The sequence below is a fragment of the Leuciscus leuciscus genome (assembly GCF_965113295.1).
Source record: "Leuciscus leuciscus genome assembly, chromosome: 8".
NCBI lineage: Eukaryota > Metazoa > Chordata > Actinopteri > Cypriniformes > Leuciscidae > Leuciscus > Leuciscus leuciscus.
The window spans coordinates 19,838,122-19,861,104 of record NC_138732.1 but is presented as its reverse complement, the minus strand read 5'-3'; the positions used below and the strand labels follow the sequence as shown (position 1 = coordinate 19,861,104).

General features: G+C 38.3%; 1 protein-coding gene across 5 annotated transcripts in view; it reads right to left on the bottom strand.

Moving 5' to 3' along the window:
* The window catches only part of fgf13a (fibroblast growth factor 13a), a 143,026-nt gene extending 132,825 nt beyond the window's left edge, over positions 1-10,201 (bottom strand). The window contains exons 1-2 of one of the 5 annotated variants that reach the window (XM_082177514.1): positions 9,980-10,201; positions 8,481-8,661 (exon numbers count right to left, since the gene is read on the bottom strand). In XM_082177514.1, coding sequence (XP_082033640.1) covers positions 8,481-8,529 — 49 coding nt within the window. In that variant the 5' untranslated portion in view covers positions 8,530-8,661; positions 9,980-10,201. Of the gene's footprint in view, positions 1-980; positions 1,120-8,480; positions 8,662-8,748; positions 9,059-9,979 lie in introns of those variants that run through there. The other 4 variants (XM_082177513.1, XM_082177518.1, XM_082177515.1 and 1 more) reach the window with 4 other exon arrangements.
* Positions 10,202-22,983: the final 12,782 nt, after the last annotated feature.

The window sequence follows — 22,983 nt, the reverse complement described above, 5'->3', positions numbered from 1 at the left end:
CAAAAATACCTATTGTGATTTATATTGTTATCATGAAAATAAAATTACTCATATGGTGATAGAAGATTTTGTTCATATTGCCCACCCATAGGCTGAACACCGGTATTGACAATTTCTGACATATTTGCTGAGTGAGATTTTTGTTGTTGCCAGAGTATCCGAAGCACAAGCTGTAAAGGCACCGCCCTCTTCTGGAAAAGGGGCGGCAAGCAGCAGCTCATTTGCATTAAAGATACACACATGAAAACAGCATGTTTTTACTCCCACATTTGGGACATGCTATAATAAATTATCTGTGGGGTATTTTGAGCTGAAACTTCAGACACATTTTTCAGCCACTTTCAGGGACACCTGAGACTTAAATCTTATAAAAAGGGACATAATAGGCCCCCTTCAAAAAGAGGAAAGTAGGAATCAATAATTTCTTTAACTAGCTTTAATACAATTTACTTTTAAACTTAAAGGTTTATTCCTAAGTCGACAATAAAGTCCCCATCATATTGTTCCAAACTTGTATGACTGACTTTCTTCTCCAGAACACAAAAAACTATTTTGAAGGATGTTGGTAACCAATGACTTGTATTGTATAAACAAAAAACACTAAGACTTCTCAAAATATCTTTCGTTCCACAGAAGACAGTAAGTCAAACAGGTTTGGAATTGACATGAAGGGGAGTAAATTATTTTGGGGGGGTGAACTACTCCTTTAAAGTAGTTGACCACCTGCAATTAGTAATTTTATCCCTTAAAACACAATAAAAATGGTTTTGTCTTGACTATGTTATTAAACAATTAACAATGTGTTGTTATTGTTACAAACCACGTTCCCATTCACCATCTCAGAGTCACACAGCTACCTTCTAAAAATCAGCCTCCATAGAAATGAACATCATAGAAAGTCAGTGGAGAAAGACATAATTCATCATAACATTGTAATATACATCATATACATAATTCACCCGCTGTATTGCTATATGTACCTGATTTGAAGGTGTTCTTGAGCTCACTTTGGAAAAGCCTGCACGTTGACCGGATTGGTTACATGTTTGTGAGGGTAGAAAACTGGGCCGGTTTGAGATTGTCTTTGGTACACTGCAGTTTTAAGGAAAAAAATCCTCAGCAATGGTGTTGACTGATGAATTTGCACATGGTTTGTCTTAAAGCATATTAAGACACCATACAGACATATAAACAACATTAAAAACTTGATTTTCAGGATAGGCGGTCTTTAAGTGCAACTTGGTAACCTAGGTCTGAGGCTCAGACCAACCTATGGTTTGTGCATACAATCAATGTGAAAACTAAACAAAAGGAACCGATTAGCTGTGTCCAAATTCAGAGGCTGCATCCTTTCGAAGGACGCAAACTTTAAAGGTCACGGCTTCGAAGCCTGCAAAGGTCAGAGCGAGTGCGTTGTTAAATGGGAACGTCAATTTTTCATGTCACATAGCAACTGTGAGAGCTGCCGTTGACGAGCGGCAGTAATGTTTGTATTAGACTTTTTAGAAAGTTATATTCAACTGCCTGAAAACAAATAAGGGTTCACAACCTGTCTAAATATATTCACCTAGGTCCTTCTCGGTACATAATAAAGAGTATAAACTATATAAAATAGCATTTTAGATTTCATTTATCAGCATGACGAGAGTGAGGCGAGCTGACTGGCAAGACGATGGCGGAAGATTTGGTTTCAAAGCAAAATGTAAATACGCCTATTTGGCAATATTTTGGATTTAAACCCAATGCTAATAGGGAACCTGCAAATATTAATGAGGCAATCTGTAAACTTTGCCTGATGAAGGTGGCAGTATCCGGATGTAACAGTTCTATTTTACACACACCTTCAAGCAAACCATAAGAATGAGGCTGCCGTGCTTATTCTTTTAGATAATAAAGCCATCTTATTAGTTTTGTTAATAAAAGTTCTATGTTTAATATAAGCGAGTTTGTCATTGTACTATTTTGTTGTTGTGTTTTTCATTAAAGGAGTCATAACCTAGTATTACCTTGGATACCCACGCTCTATTATAGTCTTTCAGGCCCTTCTAAAAAAGAAAAGTGGAAAAAAAATAAACACAGAGCTCCTCTGACCCTTATTTCTGAAGGCATTATTGTCTCGCGAGATCTAATGCGATATTTTGGCTGTCGTGGACGGTCATTTTAATAATGCAAATGAGGGACGCGTTGATTGGTGGCAGGAAGGAGGGGGGTTGACACCGCAGGTAACTTCAGCATATCATTCCAAAATGACATCATGGCGCAAGTTGTGAATGAACCCGACCTGGCCGCGACCTACGGAATTCAACCGTATATGCACGAGCCAGACTCTGAACCTGAGCTGGAAAGGGAAGATGTAGAGTCGATGGAAGGACGTCTACATCAAGATGTCTCTGAATGGTAAAGACAATCATTTTGACTGAGACATACATTATACCTTTTATTTAATGTAGATTACATTAACGTTTACGAACCCAGGGGTAAACAAACGCTTCACTTTTAAATATCGGCTTCCCGGCCAGTGTATAATCGTTAGGCAATCATAACATACATTGATTCTCGTGGAAAAGTGAAAATTACAGGTCATGACTCCTTTAAGAATAATAATGAACCCACTGTTCAAGCAATCGCCATTTTTATATTTATTTTTACAATTTATCTATAAGATATTTGAGTAAATTGAAACCCAATACTTACTACTAAGAAAGTATAAGCAATTTCTCTAAAAAGAATCCTGTCATCACCGGCATACAATTAATTCGGGGGTAGGGTAGGCTGCGAAGGATTCATCTGTTGTATCCTTCAATGCCCAGGATAAAACAAACAGCCTTTGAATGCGGCCTTCGATGGATGCAGCCTCTGAATTGGGACGCAGAAATTGACAATAGTTTGTGGTTGAATCTTGTTCCAAACATTCCCTGATGTTAGAGTTACGGAAGTTACTGTCCTCTAAACTGCCCTACTGTACTTCAAAACTCAGATGGCAACATAAAAAGTGCCTTTGTATATAAATGACACAAAACAAAGAGGCTTATCTTTATATCAACAAATGGCATGAAAATGCATTTCTAAATCTCAAACAATTCCATTCAGACCTGTAATCCAAAATCCTGAATTGTCACGTAATCCCACACCTACAAAAAAATACGTCCCTGAATCCAGCCATTAGTGTAATGAAAGAACCCAACAAATAATACAGATAACTAGATCAGTAAAACATGATTATTTCAGAGATTATGACTCAGCTGAAAATAATACCCCATACACTCTTCTCTAAGAAATCTACAACACACTAGATACAGATAGGAAAATAATCAAATACATAATTGCTGAATATCCTCACAATTAAATGCTTTGTTATAACTAAATGGAGGAACTCGAAGAGGAACGCTAAGAGGTTGAATATTCCGATTTAGAGGATGTGCAGCAGTGGCCTACATGCACAACACAGAAAGACTGATTGGGTTTTAATCCCCATAAATGCATTGCTGCATAAATCCCATTACAACCATCACTAGGCCACTGCTGTCATCAGTCATTATATGAAAACCCCAGCACAATAGACCATTTAAGGTCACTCGCTCTCTTTCTCTCTGCCATTTCTTTCATATCAATAATTTTTTCCTCTTAAATTTGAACTTTTTTGTGAACTCAGCATTGGCAAAAGAGAAATGTACAGCAACCACAGATTATGTTTGTATTACAGTATATGACGTTAACAGTATATCACAATAAAATGGATAGAATGTAATAATAATTGGACTTGCCATTGTATCCTTGAAAGCGCAGACTTATAAAATCCAGTGTACCCTTTACTTCCAGAAGGAATACAGCCAATCAGATAAGTCCTAGCCAGATCAAAAAGCATTGTCCAGTTCTGTAAGCAATATATGCATCAGTGGGCCAATGAGATTGTGGGCCTACGCGCTGAGGCTGAGACTGGGAACAGTGAACAGACCATCTGATCTGAGCAATGTGACCTATAATTTATAAATTGCCATCTGAAGCAAAGCTGTTTCCACAGGATCTAAGAGTGTAGCTCAGACCTCCAGTCCCTTCAGCTCTCTGGATTACTGCTCCACTCACATCAGCACAAGTATTTGAAGAGTTTAAGGTCACAGCATTTAATTAAGACGCTCACCTGTCAGCTTTGTGCTCTACTATGTTTGAAGGTGACATAACCATGATTTGCATGAATATTAATTCCAGCATGAATATGCATCCCACTATGACAAAAAAAAAAAAAAAGTAAACCATAATGCTGGATTCAGGCAAATTGCCAAAGCAAGGAGAGGCACTTGAAATTTCATGACTGTTCTCCAAAACAAACAAAAACAAGATTTGCATTATTCTCTTCTTTCTTTTCAGGCATGTTTTGAGGCTGCTGTTATGACAAGCGGTGGGGTCTTGTGAGGAGCTGGAGATCAAGCTAAAGCGAGAAACGGCCGGCCAATCAGAGAGCACTAATCGTGCTGCTTTCACCAGCACGGCCATCATTTACGAGGTGGAGGGAACAGCTATAGAGACAGGCCCGGGACATTCTCAAACATTTCAGAGAGCAAGGAGGCGATGCAGAGTGACAGCTCTCTAATGCAGATGGAGTCTTGCTCTAGGGCTGCATGTTGAGATTTCTGTCAGCGCTGAGGAAGCTGTAGACTACAATGTGTAGCACTGTCCTGAATCACACTGCCCTTACACAGCCTTTACAAAAGACTTACTATACAAACATTAGACACTTCCAAAATGATTACGGTTAGTGCGATTCGTGCAATTGCAACATAATTTGCTACCTAAATTAAATACTTAAAGGTTCTGTATGTAACTTTTTCACTAAGGCATAAAAATACCTTAATACTTTTGCAGATATTTAGGAAACATGCTGAGTTCACATACTCGTTTCTCTGAAAAACACTTCTACAGCCATTTTTTTTTTTTACTTTGAAATGTGCGTTCCGTGTTGGAATGTCTGTTTTGGTTTTGGTTTGTGATCTCGCCCACTGCCAGCTCATCCAATAGTATTTCGACACCCCGGGATGCCAGTTGGCAGGACACACAGCGTATTGCAGCCAGCAAACAAACTGGGTCAGAGATTGCAGATTCTAACCAACCTAAAAAGCCTCGGTATCCATCTAAAAATCTCTATGAACGAGGGCATATTAAAACGCGGATAAATCAACTTACAGTGTATAAGTCTCCTCGGCTTTCATTGTCAATTGCGCTCATTCCTGTTGCGTGTCCTCAAACTGGCAACCCCGCGTGAGCGTCGAGTCTGAGGAGGAAGGGGCGGGGGAAACAACGATCTCCGATATTTTTAATTTGGACTGCAGTACCAATTTCGACCACTAGCTGTCATTCTTACAGACTGCACCTTTAATATAACAACATTGGGTCAGTTTGTGATAATGGGGAGTTTGTGCTTGTATTGTTCCACACTAGTAAGCGGTAAAATGTGGAAGCAAACTTCCTTTGTTGATAGAGAAAGTTTGGGGTTAGTATTAAGAAAAAAAGATTATCATTATTATCATAGATTATCACAGTTTTCATAACAATTTAAAGCATTAAGCAGCACAACTGTTTTCAAAATAATATTTAGACATAATTAGAAATGTTTCTTTAGCAGTGATTTCTGAAGGATCATGTGACACGGAAGACTGGAGTAATGGCTGGTGAAAATTCAGCTTTGCCATGACAGGAATAAAAAATTAAATAAAAAAAAGATACACTTTTTTTTTTTTTTACAGAAAGCAGTTATTACAGTCACAATATTACTGTTTTACAGTATTTTTTTATCAAATAAATGCAGCTTTGGTGAGAATAAGAGCCTTCTTTTAAAGACATTTAAAAATCCTACCGACCCCAAACTTTTGAACAGTAGATATTAGTCTGTTGTTCTGAATATCATATTAATATTCAACACAACAGCACTCTAGCTTTTGTGAAATGGCTTAAATTATGTAATACTTTATTTCTGGACCTCAGGAACTTAAAGAATTTTTGCATTTGAGTGTCAAAATATGTTTTCCCTCACTTTGTGGGAGGCAACATCCAAACAACAAGTTCAAAGTCTGCTGCTTAAAGCTACTGGCAGCATTTAACCTACTGAAACATGAAACTGTACAAAACATCCCTTTATACACGAGACATTCAGCTATTTAATTTACTAGGGTCCAGCAGGTCAGTGAATTTGGATGCTGCAGCAGTCGGGGTGCCGCTATGCCAAGAAGATTAGAGCAGGTGTCAGAGCGGGGCACAAAAAATCAGCTTCTGCTGCTTTGTGATTAATGAAGCCTCTCTAAATTATGCTCTGGATGCCTATTGATCTGGCACTGCATCTGACCTGGAGATGAATTCATCTGCAAGAAAATATGAAAGACTAGCAAGCCCTGCTCAGCCAGTCCAGAGCCTGTGGCATTCATCCTCCGGCTAATTAGCCTCTGTTCCCTTGAGCATTCAGCACCATTGTCCTAAATTACAGTGCAAGGGTAGACTGATATTTATCAAGCCCTAAATAAGACATATATGGTTAAAAAATCATAATGGTGTAAATGTTTCGAGCATATACCTGACATTGTTCATTTTGAGTTTTTACCTCTTTTATTAGAGAGATATTGACGAAAAATAAGAGAAAGAGAGAGAGAGAGAGAAGGGGTGGGGGGGGGGGGGGTTCGATCTGTGCGCATTTCAGGCCAGATTCAAACTTGCATCGCTAACGTGATCATCACCACAACTCCAACGTGTCAAAAGCTTGCGCACTGTCGCTACACCATGGCACTTTTCCAATAGCCATGCCAATATAATGTTATCAAATCTGTTAATATTTTTTGTGAATTAACGACCAAGATTTAAATTAACTGGTTTTAAGTCAAGATTATCAGTTTATGTGACTGAATCAACCTGACATAATTTGGCAACACCAGCCAAAAGCATTTTTTATGGGTAAGTAGAAATAACCTTTAATGCAACAACTGCCCACATCTATTTTTACTGTGAATTTGCTAACCACACAAAGTGTGAATGTCTTTGCATAGTTTCCTTTGAAAACAAAAATGATCTCAATGGCAACACTGCTCATGCTGATGCAGAGTGCAGAAAACCAAAACTTTCACACATTAAATTCCGGGTAACTAACAAACGGGTGGTGAGAATCCCCAAATTAATGGAATCCTGAAAGTTTGAATGATGTAGAGGCAGCCACAGCAATGTGTTTCATAATAGCTCAAAACAAATAAGATGAAAGCCGGCATGCTGAGCATATGAGTCACGTACAATGCTATGACGAATTTCTCTCTAAAACAAAAAGAAAAACTAACTCCTGTCGGTTTTCAACAAAGTCTGCTGTACATTTACTATAAACACTTATAATAACAAAATGCATGAAGATATGCTAATATTTCCGTAACATACTGCCAAGATAGCTGTCTATTTGTCCATTTTTTCTCGACGTAAAGAGGGGAATGGATATCTTTCTCTTTTCCTCGTGCACATATATAAACAATATACAATAAATATACAATGTTAATAAACAAACTTATAAACAATATTTTCCATTAAAATATAAAGCTAATCACTCATCTTTACTTCTGATCAACATTCCATTCATATCAGAAAGCCTGTGGAATAATTAAATAATTAACTTCACAAAAGACTCAAAGATCTATGGGACGGAAAGTGTACAAAACGTTTTATTAGGACAAAGTAAGATAGATTCGATTTTGTTAAATATCTTCTAAAGTTGCTTGCTATCAAGTTTGTGTTTTTTAGGCTATTTAACTGTGGGTTTTCTTCAGTCGGAACAAAGGACCACAGCATATTCATGTCGTTGTAAACTGAACTGAAACCCATTGGCAGACATGCACATTTAACGCGCGGAGGTTTCTTTGGCAACCCTGTAGCCCCTTTGTCTCCATGGCAATGGCTGGCTGGCCAGTTTACATCCAGCTAAAGCGCGGCTGTTCCAGAGACATGTAGAAGCTCCGTTTTACGCAATAGGTCATTTGCGCAGTAGCTACCCAAACAAACGATTAAGCGTCATCACACAGCGCAGACCGTTGCAAATGTGATAAATAGCTTATTTGAATAGTTACTGAGACCTACCGTAAGTGCAAAGAAGAAAACAAAAAAGGGACTTTTAAAAGGACAAGCATGGTTTTTATTGCAGGCTTCGTTAAAGCGACAGCCCAACAATTCATCTCTAGAACAGACTGAATAAGATGCTGATTTTCAGTCTTTATCAGATGGCAGTTTTTTCCTACTCGGCGGAACAGCTAATCATTCATTAGGCTACTTGTGTAATATTGTGGATATATTCTCATAAACGTTTGTCCTAGACCAACGTTTGACATGTATTTTGGCCAATTTCCATTACTGCTATTATGTTTTCACAATTAAGCAACAATGCAACGAGTGGGAGATGAATGAGCTCACGGTCGCTTTAAACCTGTGATGCACGGTGAGGAATCGAGACGTTTTAAGACTCTTCTTACCCTTTGAAGCATCCTTTTCTTCTTTAGACTTAGCCACTTTTCCGCTCATAGATCCCAGTTTGTATGTATAGATCCCGATTTAGATTAAAATCCGAAATCCTTCAGTCGTGTATACCCACTGTCGCTTTAGAAAATCCTTGGCCAATCCAAAACAAAGGTACCAGGTGAGGAGATAAGAGCTCTGTAAGAAACGCATTATAAATAAACAAAAGTATTATTATTTTGTTGTTGTTGTAAAACATCTGAGAGAAAGTGATGGTTCTCGTACCTTCTATCGACATTTATCAACAGCCGTCAATGCAGTTAAACATACAGACAACAGAAGTCGAGTTTACAAAGCGCGTGGATAGTAACAAGTCCGCCAATGTCACAATCAAACGCAGACCTTCACGTAGTGCTCTTTGTTATCAACAAGGTTATCTCACCTTATCTCTTCCACGTTGTCTCCTACATTAATGCACATTGATATAGAAAAACGGCTCCCGCATGAAGCTCGGGGTGGTGAAAATAAGACTAACCCTGCCGAATGAAGCAAACGAGAGAACAAAAAGCGCGAGGGAAGGAGAGGGGCTTCCACCGAGTGTCAGTCGACGTCAGCTGTGACACAGTGGTCGCGAGCGCTGATATAACCTGAGGAACCACCTTTTGATACTGTAAGAGAGATGTTCACACATGTACCAGCCTGTTGCCAGCGTTTGCAGAAACTGGCTTTGATGTAAAACACGGAATAATGTAGTGTGAGCAACAGGATATGAGTCAAAACCTAAATAGCACCTACATGTACATGCAAAGGAAATAAAACCACTGATTTTCATAACAATGGACGGCTTACGGTAGAACAATTGTTTGTTTGATATTTTACAGAAAGGTAGGCTATTTCTTGTTTTTAACGATGGCAAAAATTCCAACAGTCCCCGAATTCCACTTCATTTTAGGCCACATATTGACCGATCTTTTCAGTCGCTCATAAAATTTATATAGGCCTATATATATATATATATATATATATATATATATATATATATATATATATATATATATATATATAGGCCTATATAAATGTTTTATGTATATATATATAGGTTGTTATTTTATGGTTAAAGTAGGCTAGCTTATTACAGTTCCCGTAGAATGAGCTAGACAAGTCAGATTGCAAGAAATATTCACAAAGGCAAACTGAAAAAACTAAGGCATAGGCTACTTTATATGGTAGCCTACGTGAATAAGCTATCTGCATACTATCTCGAGAAACACATTGTTTAGGATTAAAAACTGTAAACATTGTTAGTCTATACGTACCATATTTTGAATGTGAATGGACACGTCCATGTTTATGGCTATTAACTGTCAATAAAAATGATTTAATTAGGCTAATTTGTTTTTAATCTGCGCATCTTTAGAGTTGCCAATCAAACTAAATAATGTCGAGGCGAGAATGACTTTGAACGGTCTTAAAAGTAATCCTGACACACTATCTCAGATAAAAGATAATTTCTTACCTGTTTAATCGATGAAGAGATGTAGCCTATAGCTGCAAGACCGATGAGGTAATTCAACCACGAAGTAAAGTTCACGAACTCTAGCCTATTCCTTTGTCCACTTTTGACACCTATTGAATCACAGATGTTCGCTTTAAAATGCTGGATTTCTTTGTCCCTGCTAATTTGGAGTTGACAGAAAAACAACACCAGACTCTGTATATCACCTGACGGATTGTAGCCTACTCCTTCTCTGCACTGAGTGGAAACAGAAGGCGATGGTTTAAGGATCCATACTTGCTATTTTTAGCGACAGTTGGACGCCTTTCAACGTTTCATTGACCAGACTTTCTTAAAACGGTTTCCAGAGCTTTAAACTGACAGTACTGGTTTATTATCTATTAAATCATAATTATTTAAGCAAATTATACAACAAACAAGGGTTATGGACTATTACTTAAATATTCTGAACAATTAAAGGTCCCACCTTCAGTATGTAACTGTCTGACCTCACTGTATCTCACAATGTAGAAAAACGTTTAATTATTTAATACAACAAATAAACAGCATACACTCCTCTTAGATGGGCAAATCAATTCTACAAAAGGGAAAATGTAACTTTTTACTGGAGGGGGTGAAATAGACACATCATTTTTAGTAGCTTCATTTCCAGCAGAATGAAGTTTACCTCCACAAATAATGATGCCATTTTTAGGTTGCAATCTACAAAGTCACCTTGGAGAATTCAAGAAGATAGCAGGCATGAAAAGAGGTCATCCAAGATGGGTTAAAGGGGTTTATCTGAGCACCGTGTGTATCTTCTGGGTTTGCAGTTTGTCAGGCAAGAGCTCACATCATAGCATGAGAGAGCTGAAGGCTATTCTAACCTCACTTTGCTAACATACACAGATTCTGTCAAATGCTAATGCTTGTTTAATGCATGTTAAAATGGTGATTTGTGGTGGACAACAATGTTGACAGTTATGGGTATAATTGGAGCTAAATGCTTGAATTATTGCAGTGAGTTATTTACAAAACATTTTGTGTTGTTCAAGTCTGTCATCCTGCATATAATCACCAGCATTAATGCTGAACACTATGTGCTTATTCAAATAATATGGAACAATAAATGCTTAGTTTTTATGTACTGAAGAACTACATTTACTGAACAGAATCACTTTACTTTGAATCTTTACGATTAAATATATTTTTTGCAGAATTTATAGATGTTGAATTGTGGTGTACAGTATATTATGTTGACATTTCTTTATCATGACGAGATCTACACAATACTGTACAACAGTGACATGCGTACACAGTATCTTTGCATGTACATTGTAGTAAAACAGGACTTCAATGTGGATTAATGGCCTCCTCCTTCTTCATTTATATTCATGAGAACTGAGTGATGTATAAGAAATGTCTCTGCTGAGTTTGGTTACATTAAACAGAGGTATACCCATTTCCAAATGGGGAATCAATATTTGCCAATCAGAAGCAAAAGGTCATGGAGGTCAGTGTGTTCCTGATCAATAAAGAATGGGGTCACCAGCTGGAAGACTTGATTAAAACGTCTGTCTGAAAAATTATCTCACTATTCTGCTACTGGCTTGTCAGTTAAGAGTAATTTAGAAGCCCAATAGTATCACTAAAAAAGTGTCAAAATTTGCATTTTTGATGGCATTTTGATTTTCCACCCCTATTATAAAAATTACAACATCATGCATTAAATCAACAGACCACTTATTTAATGGTGTGTTGTTGCATTTAATGTCCTAAATGATTTGTTAGGGCCATATTGATTACCGACTAATATAGGTATTTTAATTACCATCCCATACTGATGTCTAGAGAGCAGGGTATTGTGTATAATATACAATTTACTAATGGTAAATTAGATATTGCACATAAAATAGCAGACTTGCCATTATTTACAGAATATTTACTCTGAACAGAATTTGTTCAAAAAAAATAAAAAAAATTAATGAAATCCAGAACTGGGAAACAGTTTGTGTTGCATAGTTTTAGGAAAGATACCTGCCCTAAGTCTTGTTTCAATTTCCCTAAACTGTAATAGCAGCTCAATCCTAACTGTCAATCAAACATCCCCCAGTATGATTGTGTCAAAATATGATACATTAAGTCTTTACATGCTTTTAGCTCCGATGTGACTCTCCCACACTGTCCATTGTGCCACTCAGTCGTCACTCAATCAACCTTGTTAAAATAACAGTAGTAATGATTAAGGACTAAGTCAGGGGTGTTGTTTTCCAGAGGTGTCCTTGAAATGCTTTTACTGGTGAATGGTTAGATTGATGGTATTATGTGGGCAACAATTATCCAAATGTTCATGAAGAAAAGCTCAGCTGTGAACGCTCAGTTATGGGCTGACATTAATGGCAGCTTTTACACAGCCAGCACACTTCAAAGTGACTTTGGAGAACACAAAAGTAACTTTTGTAGAAGTTTTTAGCTTTCAAAGAAGTCATACACACTTTTCTGTCTTATTTAATCTGAGTATTTATAAGTTTACTGCTTTAAATAAAGTCTATGAACATCTGAGCTCAAATCAACAAGCTAGTCAATGTGGTCGATCAAATAGATTTTTATTTTTATTTTTTACAAACCAAATGTTGGATGCGAAAATATGTCATTTGAAAAGTGTTAGCTTTGAGAAGTTATATGGGATTATTCCTAAAATAATTTTCTGGGACAGAGGAAAGTGTTTTAAGAGCAAGTGATTTATGGACTGCTGTTATGCTGAGGTTAGAGGGCTTATTTTTTAAATAGTGCTGTGGGCGAGGCTGATAAGGCAGTAATTAACTTACAGTTATGATCAGTATTTTGCTACTACAGTAAGACATCATACCTAGAGCAAACACACCAGAGGGTTATATGGCTGACTTTGCAGTATAGATAATTGCCCACCACCCACAAAGGTATTAAATACCCAAGAGAGTATATCTCTAATTTCCACTGTCTTTGCTACATCAGCACTTCTTCCAGTACTGTATAGCGCACATATGCTAGCAATGACAGGTCCTACTGGGGTTAGGCAACTGTTACAATTGAGGTCAAAGGCCTTGACCTGACACCACAATTCTGTCATCCCCTCTGTCTAAAATTGGCACAATAGACCCCATTGGGTTTCTGGCTGAAAGCGTCATTACTCATAAAGGCCCCGATACACTCACAGCGAAGGTCTTCTTCGTTCTTCGTTTAAGGGTAAAAATAAGTTTGTAATATCTTTGGAGCGTTATACTGTTAGCGAATATCCTGATGCCGTCCACGCTGCTGAGAGTGACATTTAGATGAATGTGTAAATATGTGTTGCACGCTTTCTCCTCAATAACAAAATAAACACAACAAAAATGAGAACAGTGAGAAAACAGCAGTTAAGAAAGCATCTGATCATAGTGATGTGGATGTTTGAAAGAGCTCTGCAATTCGACACTCCAGTGAAGTAAAGTCATTTCACGTTTATTTATATAGCACTTTATGCATTAGATTGCTTATTAGATGCATTAGACCAAGCAGCAATTATTATATATTACAGCTATATATTACAGTATTAAACATGAAAAACAGTGTCAGTGTGGCTTTCAATATAGAATTACACCTCATTTTCTACTATAAAGCAGCTCTCCAGTGTTTGTTTTTACTCACGGACGTCTGACCTTAACGGATTTAACAGAAAAAATTAACTGAAGATTTCCATAGGAGCCCCAGAGTGCACCTACCTATTACGTAATCGCCATGGACCAAGGGTAGTTCCAAAGTGTTTACCAGCTGAAGCAAACTTTTCCAGAAAGTTGCTTGAAGTATATTACGGCCTTAAACCTTTGGAGATCTACTGCTTTCTGGCAAATAACATATTTTTATCTTACATTGCTGTTATCCAAAAGGTGTAAAAAGGTGGAGATAGATGTAAGAAAACCTTGTTTCTGCAACAACTTTCAGCATGTTTTCTACAACAATGTCTCACGTTTACGTTATAAGAGTCGTGAGACAGTCACATAAACCACACGAAATGTGATTTGAATAGGATTTCAAACCATGCAACCGCACACAAACCACGTATTTGTACGCGTTTCATGTGATTTGCACTTGCTAAATCTGATCGGATTTCAGACAGATATGCACAAAAATCAGATTTGGACTGTGTCTGAATAGCTTTAAGAAAAAAAGAAAGGCCAGGGCAGAAACACTTTTTTTTCTGTCAATTAGTTAACCTGAGCTTGACACATGAAATATCCCATGGCATGAACAGGCTACGTTTCTCTATCTCCCTCTTGTCTCTTCCTCGGTACTCCTCCATCTCCGCTGCAGAGTTCTGTTTAACCTTCCATGGGTAAACATTAGGCTTTATTGTAGGCCTGTCCTGGAGGGTTTGGAGCTGAGGAGCTCTGGCCTGACTGATCCCCAGAAAACTTGTCCAAACAGCAGAGCTGCTGAGGGCTGGAAAAACACACTCGGGAAGAAACTAGAGGACGAAAAAGATTCTGTGATATTTTGTTAGGCACAATGTGAACTTTTCTTCATGATAATGAATGAACGAAGTATCCGCGATTGTCTTGTTTTGGCATTTGATGAATCCCGGAGGTCTGAGAACATTCTTAAATTTGAACAGCTTAGCAGAATATCATATTGTGAGAAATGTGTCAAATGTGAGAATGTCATCAAATGTGGGGAGGAGATTTTTTACGTGTAATGTGGAAAGAACATTATCTGCCCACTGCAGTCCAAAAATTAGTCCTGCATTTAAAAATGTTTGGAAACTTGTGAATTGGGTCATCATAGAATTACATGGGAGCCATGACACTGATTTTAGGCATTTGTGCTTCCACTTTAATCACTAGCTGCTGGTTGTGGAGGTGGGATAATCGTAGTGTAATGCCAATGACCCCCCATAAATTAATTTAGACAGGGTCGACAAATTAACTGTGAGAATTAATTAGAAGGAAATAATAGAGTCCCAAAAAAAGTTTTAGTGATACATTTTTAAAAGTACATCCAATATCCCTTCCAATATTCCAATATGATGAAGCACTGCTAGTCTGTAGATTGAGAGAAAGAAGAGAGAGAGAGAGAGAGAGAGAGAGAGAGAGAGAGAGAGAGAGAGAGAGAGAGAGAGAGAGAGAGAGAGAGTCAAAAGAAATGTGTTTACGGTTTTGAGCACACATAAAGTGGCTATTTCTTTTCATCCTCCTACTAAATATCAAGCAGATTGTTTAAATGTCAGATGCTTAGATTGGGCCGGGCTGGAGTGGTGCACTGGGGCCGTGGGTGTGAAGCATTACCCTTTCAGACTCACAGAAAGACTGTGCTAATTAACAGAGGTGCACTCGAACAAATACCAGATTAATGTCAATGGCCACGTCCAGGAGACTATATAAGGCATGGGCAGATTCTTCAAACCTGCCGTTGTTCCATTTATAACTGCAGTACTGCACCCACAGGAAGGGAGGAAGGGACTTACTTTATACTTTATAGGGAGTTACTTAACTCACGAAGGGAGTCGGGAGTGTTACGTGTGATTTAATGATGGAAAGGGAGACAGATGTTAGAGCCAGCAGCAGTAAATGCCCCCAGACTCACCTTTAGAAAATAAATGGGATGCTTACATGTCTAGCATTAGCGATTAGACAATCGTTCATTAGTCACAACAATCCAAACTGATTAAACACACTGAAACATCACTGACATGATTAAATATCTAATATGGGGACAGATACTCTTTCCCCCCACATTTGGTCATATGAACAACCAGTGCTACTGTACCTTAATATATTAGGTTGCAACTTGCACCTGATTCTCAGGTCAAAGAATATAAGTGAGATGTGGGCTAGGCCATTTTTTAGGCCATTGATAAAAATATAAAAAAATTTTTATTAATTTTAAATGAGATTTTTTTTTTAAATGGTGTCAAATTGCATCATTTAAAACATTCATAAATTATGTAATTTGCTATTTTAAATATTATATTATAATTTGAAAATGTTGAAATTTAAAAAGTTTAAAAGTTTTAAAATTGAATAAGTTTAAACATTACGTTCAAAACATAAGTTAAAAACATTAAAGAATACTTCAATAGTATATAAACAACACTAAAATAACACTGTTAACAACAGGGTTAAATAATTTATTCTTCTTTATTTAATTTATTAAATATATTTATTTTAGAGTACCTGATTTAAAAAAAAATTTATAATCCTGAGATTACTTCCTCTAAGTGGATAAAGGGTTAGTTCAGAAGCAGAAATCAAGACTTGTAGCCCAGTGCATGACCCAAAGGAGGGCAGAGTTCTGTAAGTGACTCTTCAATAAAATGATACATAATTTGCATAAATAAAAGCTTTGGTTCATTATGCCACTATGATTGAAAACACACCCACACACACTCCCCTGTAGCAGGGTAAACACACGGTGTGGAGTGACTGATGTCCGTATAGCGCTCTAAGAGAGGGAGGAAAAAAGTAAGGACTTAGATGGTGAGTCAATGCTAATCCAGAGATTGTGGTGCGTGCGTGATGTGAAGGTTATTCTCAGACAGCCTGCTATTCTTAGGCTGTCTACATTCGTCTGAGATGGTGCAAAGTTTATTTTTTCTCTCTTTCTTCCAAAAACGTACAAAGCAAAGTGAAGTAATTACAACCTTTCTCAGTCTTCACTGTGCTGTTTCCTGTTGGTGTGATGTTTCTCTGTTCTCACTGTTCACTGCTATATCTGTGGTCTGGCCTGCTGCCTCGCCGTCTCTGGAGAATAATCAATCTCACTAAAGGAAGAAATTCATATGAAACTCAACCTCAGTTTGCGGTTTTATTAAGTATACTGTACCATCTAAAACAACTTCAATATACAACAGACTTACTCTACACGTTACAAGTACTAAATGTGCATGATACTAAATGGACACGTACCTTTGTGCCAAGCTTATTAAAGGAATAATTCTCCAAAAACAATTATTGTCATCATTTACTCACCCTCCTGTTGTTTCAAATCTGTGCGTTCTTTCTTCCACTGAACACAAAAGATGTTAGGATGGATATTCACACTGCTCTTTTCCTTACAAATAAAAGCAGGGCATGTCAAGCTCTAAAAATGTCAGGGGGAAAAAAAACTACTTCATTAAAGTAGCATAGAAATGATCTGTATATTTATTCATTTACCAGATGCTTTTATCCAAAGCAATTTTAAATGAGGATCATTAAATGTACTTGCCAGCAATAGTCATCAACAGTATATCAGAAAGCGAGATATGCAAAGTTATGTCATGAAACTCTAGATGGAGGAGATAATAGGTCCTTAACTCAACCTGCTCGCTATTACATCATTCTCTATAGGGCAAAGCTGAATGGTTCCTGCTGTATCAGTAGCCGATGAGCTTGTGTTCTCAACCTTCAAATACTTGGTTAGCATTTGCTGTTGGAGGGCAGCAACCCTCCAACTTCCCCATCTCCACCTGTATAGATACAGGTATACCGTACACCAGCAGCATGTCTTACTTGCTCACAGCCGCGTGTCATGTATGTACTAACAGCAGTGTAGCAGATCTCCTCCACCAAGACCAAATATATCAACATTGTCATACCCATTACCATGCCAAACACTGACAAAAACTGACTCATGTTCCAAGTCTTCTGAAGTCAAACAATAGCTTTATGTCTAACATCTCCTTTTGTGTTCAACAATAGAAACTAGGTTTGAAACAACATGAGGGTGAGAAAATAATGAAGAACCATTCCTTTAATAACATAGTGTGGATCAAGGGAACATGAAGCATCTGAAAACTTTGCAGTCTAGAACCTGTTATCATTTCCTGATACAGTTAACACTGCAAAATTCGCAGCCCTTCATCTCTCTCTCTCTTCATCCCTTCTAACTGCACTTTATGATACACCCAGTCAGGTGCTTTTCGAGGCCAAAAATAAGTTTGTGCAAATGGCTTGGGGACTCTAATGAGGTACGCTGGCCTTGTGCAGAGTTCACAAGTCCTGGGACCTCTGCGATCTGCTTACCTCCCCAGAGAGAAGATACTGTCCATAATCGATTGCACTGAACAGGCGTCACATTTTTATTATCTTCTGCAGTGGGCTGATCCTTCGCAGTGGCATCTAATCTAATTGGAGATGGCACCAATTCCCAGCAGCACAGGGCAGACAGACGCACATCACTGCTGGAATCAATGGTGCTGTGTCCAGTTCCCACATGCTCCAACCTGCCCTGCTTATCCTACATTACACAGTCTCAGTAGATTTACATTTGGCAGTAGATTTACATTTGGCAGACGCTTTTATCCAAAGCGACTTACATTGCATTTCAATTCAAGGTACACATTTTACATTCTTAACAGTTCTTGCTTTCCCTGGGAATCAAACCCATGACCTCGGCGTAAGAGCCAATGCTCTACTGTTTGAGCTACAGGAAAGCAGTCTCAGCACCTGCTTGGTATCAAGCGTAAGATTTACTCTGTGTTAATCTGTAAAGCTAAACGTATCCCATCATGCATCACGTTCAGAAACTCACGTGCCCTGAAATTGTGAGATTTAGAGTAAAACTTTACAGTATTAGATAGGCTATTACATATCATTTGTTAGCAAAACATTATGTGTTTTTGTAAATGTTTACAACTGCTTTTTATCATTTAATTAGAAGCATCACAATTAAATTGTGTGGTCTGTTACATAGGGACTACTGAACAGATCTTTAGAAGTTTTATTTTAAATGGCAAAGTATTGAAAATAAAAATACGTAAATAAAGCTTGACTTGCATTACAACAACACTATGGCTGCATCCGAAATTGCATACTTCTATAGTAAATAGTACTATAAAAACAGTATGTGACAAAAGAATGTCCGAATTCACAGTACTCATAAAAGAGTAGGCAAAAAGTACCCGGATGACATAATACACCCGGGAATACTGAAGTGTTCATACGATGGACACTTTACTATCCCATGAGGCCACGGGAGAGGATTTGTGAATGGCAGTGAAGGACGCAACTGACACTGGTAGGTCACATGATAATGACAACATGACAGATACGTCCAGTCATACTACAATCATACATACTTTTTAGAACATACTGTTTTAGCAGTTGCGAAGTAATTACTTATTTCAAAATAAGTACCTAGCAGTGTGCTATTTCGGACGCAGCCAGCAAGTGTGTCCCGTTGTGTAACGAAAGGTTCTTCACAACTTGACGTTTGCAACCTTAGCCGAAAAAAACGTAACGCTAGCTAACGCTGCGGTACAGGGAAGGAGACCAGAAGCGTTTTTTTTTTAATGGTTGTCAATGGAGGAGAGGCTTCACTCAGGGGGCCAATGTTTCGGAAAACATTGAAGCTTCCCCGGGCGCCGCCATTGATTAGTAGACCCCCACCTGCTGTTAGCATTCCATTGACTCCCATTCATTTTGGCGTCACTTTGACAGCGAATAACTTTACATCTGAGGCGTTTAAAGACTCCAATTGTCCATTATTCATTTCTAAAGAAACACGAAAATGTATAAAAGGCTCCATTATCTTGTATCTTACGTTATGGCCCCGTAGAAGCCGTTTCTGTAAAAATAGGCTAACGATTGCGTCATAACCACGCGACTCTCTGTCGCACAGTAGAGAAATTACCGTATAGACAGGAGAAGAAGCTCACGGGCAATCGGTGAGGACGTGGAGGCAAAATGACAAAATAATTAATCAGAATACTTAGCAAAGTTGCTCCTGCTCCTAGCTCATGGACACCTCCTACTCACACTCTCCGTCTCTGCAAGTTTCGGAAGGGAATGATTCAGATTTCTCTTGGCACAGCTACTAGAAGACAGACGGGTTGCTCACGTCACATCTACGTTGTCAAGCTCAGTTTGAGTCTGCGCAGTACGCTCGACCATCAGGAAGTGAGTCAAGTCAAGTCAAGTCAAGTCAAGTTTATTTGTATAGCGCTTTTCACAATACAGATTGTATCAAAGCAGCTTCACAGTATTAAATTAAAATACAACAAAGTTTGTTTCAAGAGGAATTTATTGATTGATAAAATTTAATTAAATATCCCCAACATATCTAAGTGCTTCTAATTGACTTCACTTTTCTCCATTGAAACCTATGGGGTCGCTGTGTCCAGTTTATATAACTTTACTGTCTATAGACTAGAGTAGAGTAAAAGAGCGCTCAGTACGGAATGAGTGAGCACTGGTGTAAACAAAACGGAGAGTGTTCCCAACATAACGTGTCTTTATTATTTATTTTTCAGAAATAAATATGTTGCATCAAGGATGAGCACTGCCTCATTTTTAAAAAGTGAATACCGAAATGTATTTAAAATATTTTTCAGCATCAGCAGAACAATCCAAAAACACATTACATTATAGTACAACCCACTGAAGTATGTCTATCCCTCACAGCCTCGCTTTCATTCCCGTTAAAAATCAAAGATGGCGCTGCTGTGTAAATCACACATCAGGCTACTGAATTCGTCTGAGGTAACGTACCTTTCTCTATAATCGATAACTGAGACGCGAGATGGCGGCAGTTTTGTCGTCTGAAACGGAACGAGCGAATTCACGCCTCCGCAGACATGAACATACAATAGCGCTGCGCAACTAGATGGACATCGGGGATGGCGCGATGATGGGCCAAAACCGGTTCTTTTTAGTGAACTGGTCGAACCAGTACACTAAATCGGACTGAATCGTTCGAAACAGTTCGCGTCTTGCGTCAGCACTGATCCACAAGAAGTTACTAAAGTTACTCACTTTCGGACATGCCTGAGTCCTGACAGTCCCTTCGACTCAAAATAAACCAATATCCCGGAGTAGGCATATGTTACTCCAGTAAATCCAACAGTTCACTGAACTGAGACATGTTGTGCTGACAGAAGTGATGAGCACGAGCAGTTGATACTGAGCATGCGCGCACTACCGAACGTACAGGTACAGCGGTTCTCGGACCACCAGTACAGAACCGAGAACTGTTTCTTTCGGACACGTTCGATACGGAGAACCGATGAGCTGATGAGCTGAGCATGCGTGCAATTCTTTCAGAGGGACGAAATGCATGAACATCAATAAGTGTAACAAAATAAAACATGTTAGAAACATGTTTATCTCATAGGCTACTGCCTTTTCACTGTATTATTTTAAAGATTGGAAACACAATGAATGGACTGTAAAACTAAACATTTATTATTATACTAAAACATTATTTTCTGCAACAGATCATTTAATTTCGAAGTAAGTTGATATACATTTTTGACGTAAACTCTTGCCTAGGTTTTAAAGGGTGCAAAGTAAATGTTTATAATGTGTTAATCAAAACATAACGTATTAAACATACTGGAGATATGCATCAAGTTTTTAGTTTTGTCGACTGAATAAGCCTAGTAAGGTTTCAGTAGTTCTCAGCTCACACACAGGCATACGGTTCTCGAGTCAAGAACTGGTTGTTGCAGCAGTTCTCGGATCACCAGCACAGAACCGAGAACTGTTTCTTTCGGACACGTTCGATACGGAGAACCGACGAGCTGGAGAGACTGCGCATGCGCGGTCTCTGAACCGAACTTTCTTTTGGCCAACTGATGCTGTGTTTATATCTATGTGCTGTGCTGATACATGAGCACGGGTGAACCAGGACTTGAATGAGGAGCTGAATTCAGCTAAATGTAAGTTTATTTACAAATAAAATAAAAATGATGAAGACCAGTTTATTCACTTTAAGACATGTAAAACATCCGCGTTTGCGCATCGCCTTAGGCCTAACGTTACAGGGTTCATTCTCAAAACGTAAATGTAAGAAACCTATCAAAGATGATTATGACGATGAGTACTATTATTTAACTGAAGTTATGATTACAAATGCCTTTATTTGAATGTATATTTATCCGCCAAGATGATAGAATTGACGTCATTACGTGATGACGTTAAAGAACTGGTGAACCGGTTTTTTGAACCGGTTCATTGAAACGAACTGTCCGAAAGAACCGGTTCGCGGAAAAGAACCGGACTTCCCATCACTATGGGCCATCATTCATTCTTCACACCGGTTATACTCCAAGGGTCACGGGATGCTGTAGCAGCAGTGGAGCCTATCAGCATCTCGGGCCGCAGGCGGGAAAACATCTTGGACCAATCACAATCAAGAGTTCCAGAGCATGGTAGTATCCTACACATTTTTCAAACATGGTAATATCTTTATTCTTTACTTTTTATTAGTGTTGTTTGAATGTATAGCTCTGCGTTCAGAATTCAGCTTCATTGACTGGTGGTGTTGGTTTTTTAAAATGGCTGTGAATTCAAAGCTAACTGGGGGTAAAGCTTTTCCAAGCATTAAGTGCTGTAATGAAAAAAAGTTTTGAGTGATGTAGTCATGCTGCTCTTATAGCTGTAATAACAGTCTGTTGATTGCACCTTGAGAGGCTGCGAGCCAAAGCCCATCACAGCAATGAAAAATCTCAGTTACGGATTGATTGGCACTCATACAGTGGGATTGATGACCAGTGTTAATTACTTAGAAATGAATAATTCAGCCTCGTAATGGATGGATGAAAACGAAGAGCCCACAGTCGATAAGAAAGCTCCATCTGAGAAGATAACAAATTCCCATGGGGAGAGAAGACATCAAGAGCACTTACAGTGAACTGAAGCGTAGACTGGGCTGATCTCCAACATGATTCAGCCCCTCCCACAGTCCCGATACAGGGCCCATCTGTGTGTGGAGATATATAGCCTAGGCCTACACGATACACGATGTTGCGTACTTCATTGCATTATAGTGTCATCTCTTTTCTTTATTAGTGAAATAGGAAACCATTAAATGCTAAACTGTTTCAAGAAGTAAAAACTATCTTAGTGTCACGTTATTGATCTAGTCATTGGAGCAGCAGCGCCATCTGGTGGAGATTTGATTTTGAAACTTTTTCATGCCAAGGACTCCCGAAATAAAAATATAGGCTCTTCCTAAAATATTGGCTAAAAACCCATGTATAAAATCCATCTATATTGTGAGGGAAAATATTAAATGTAATATTATAAATA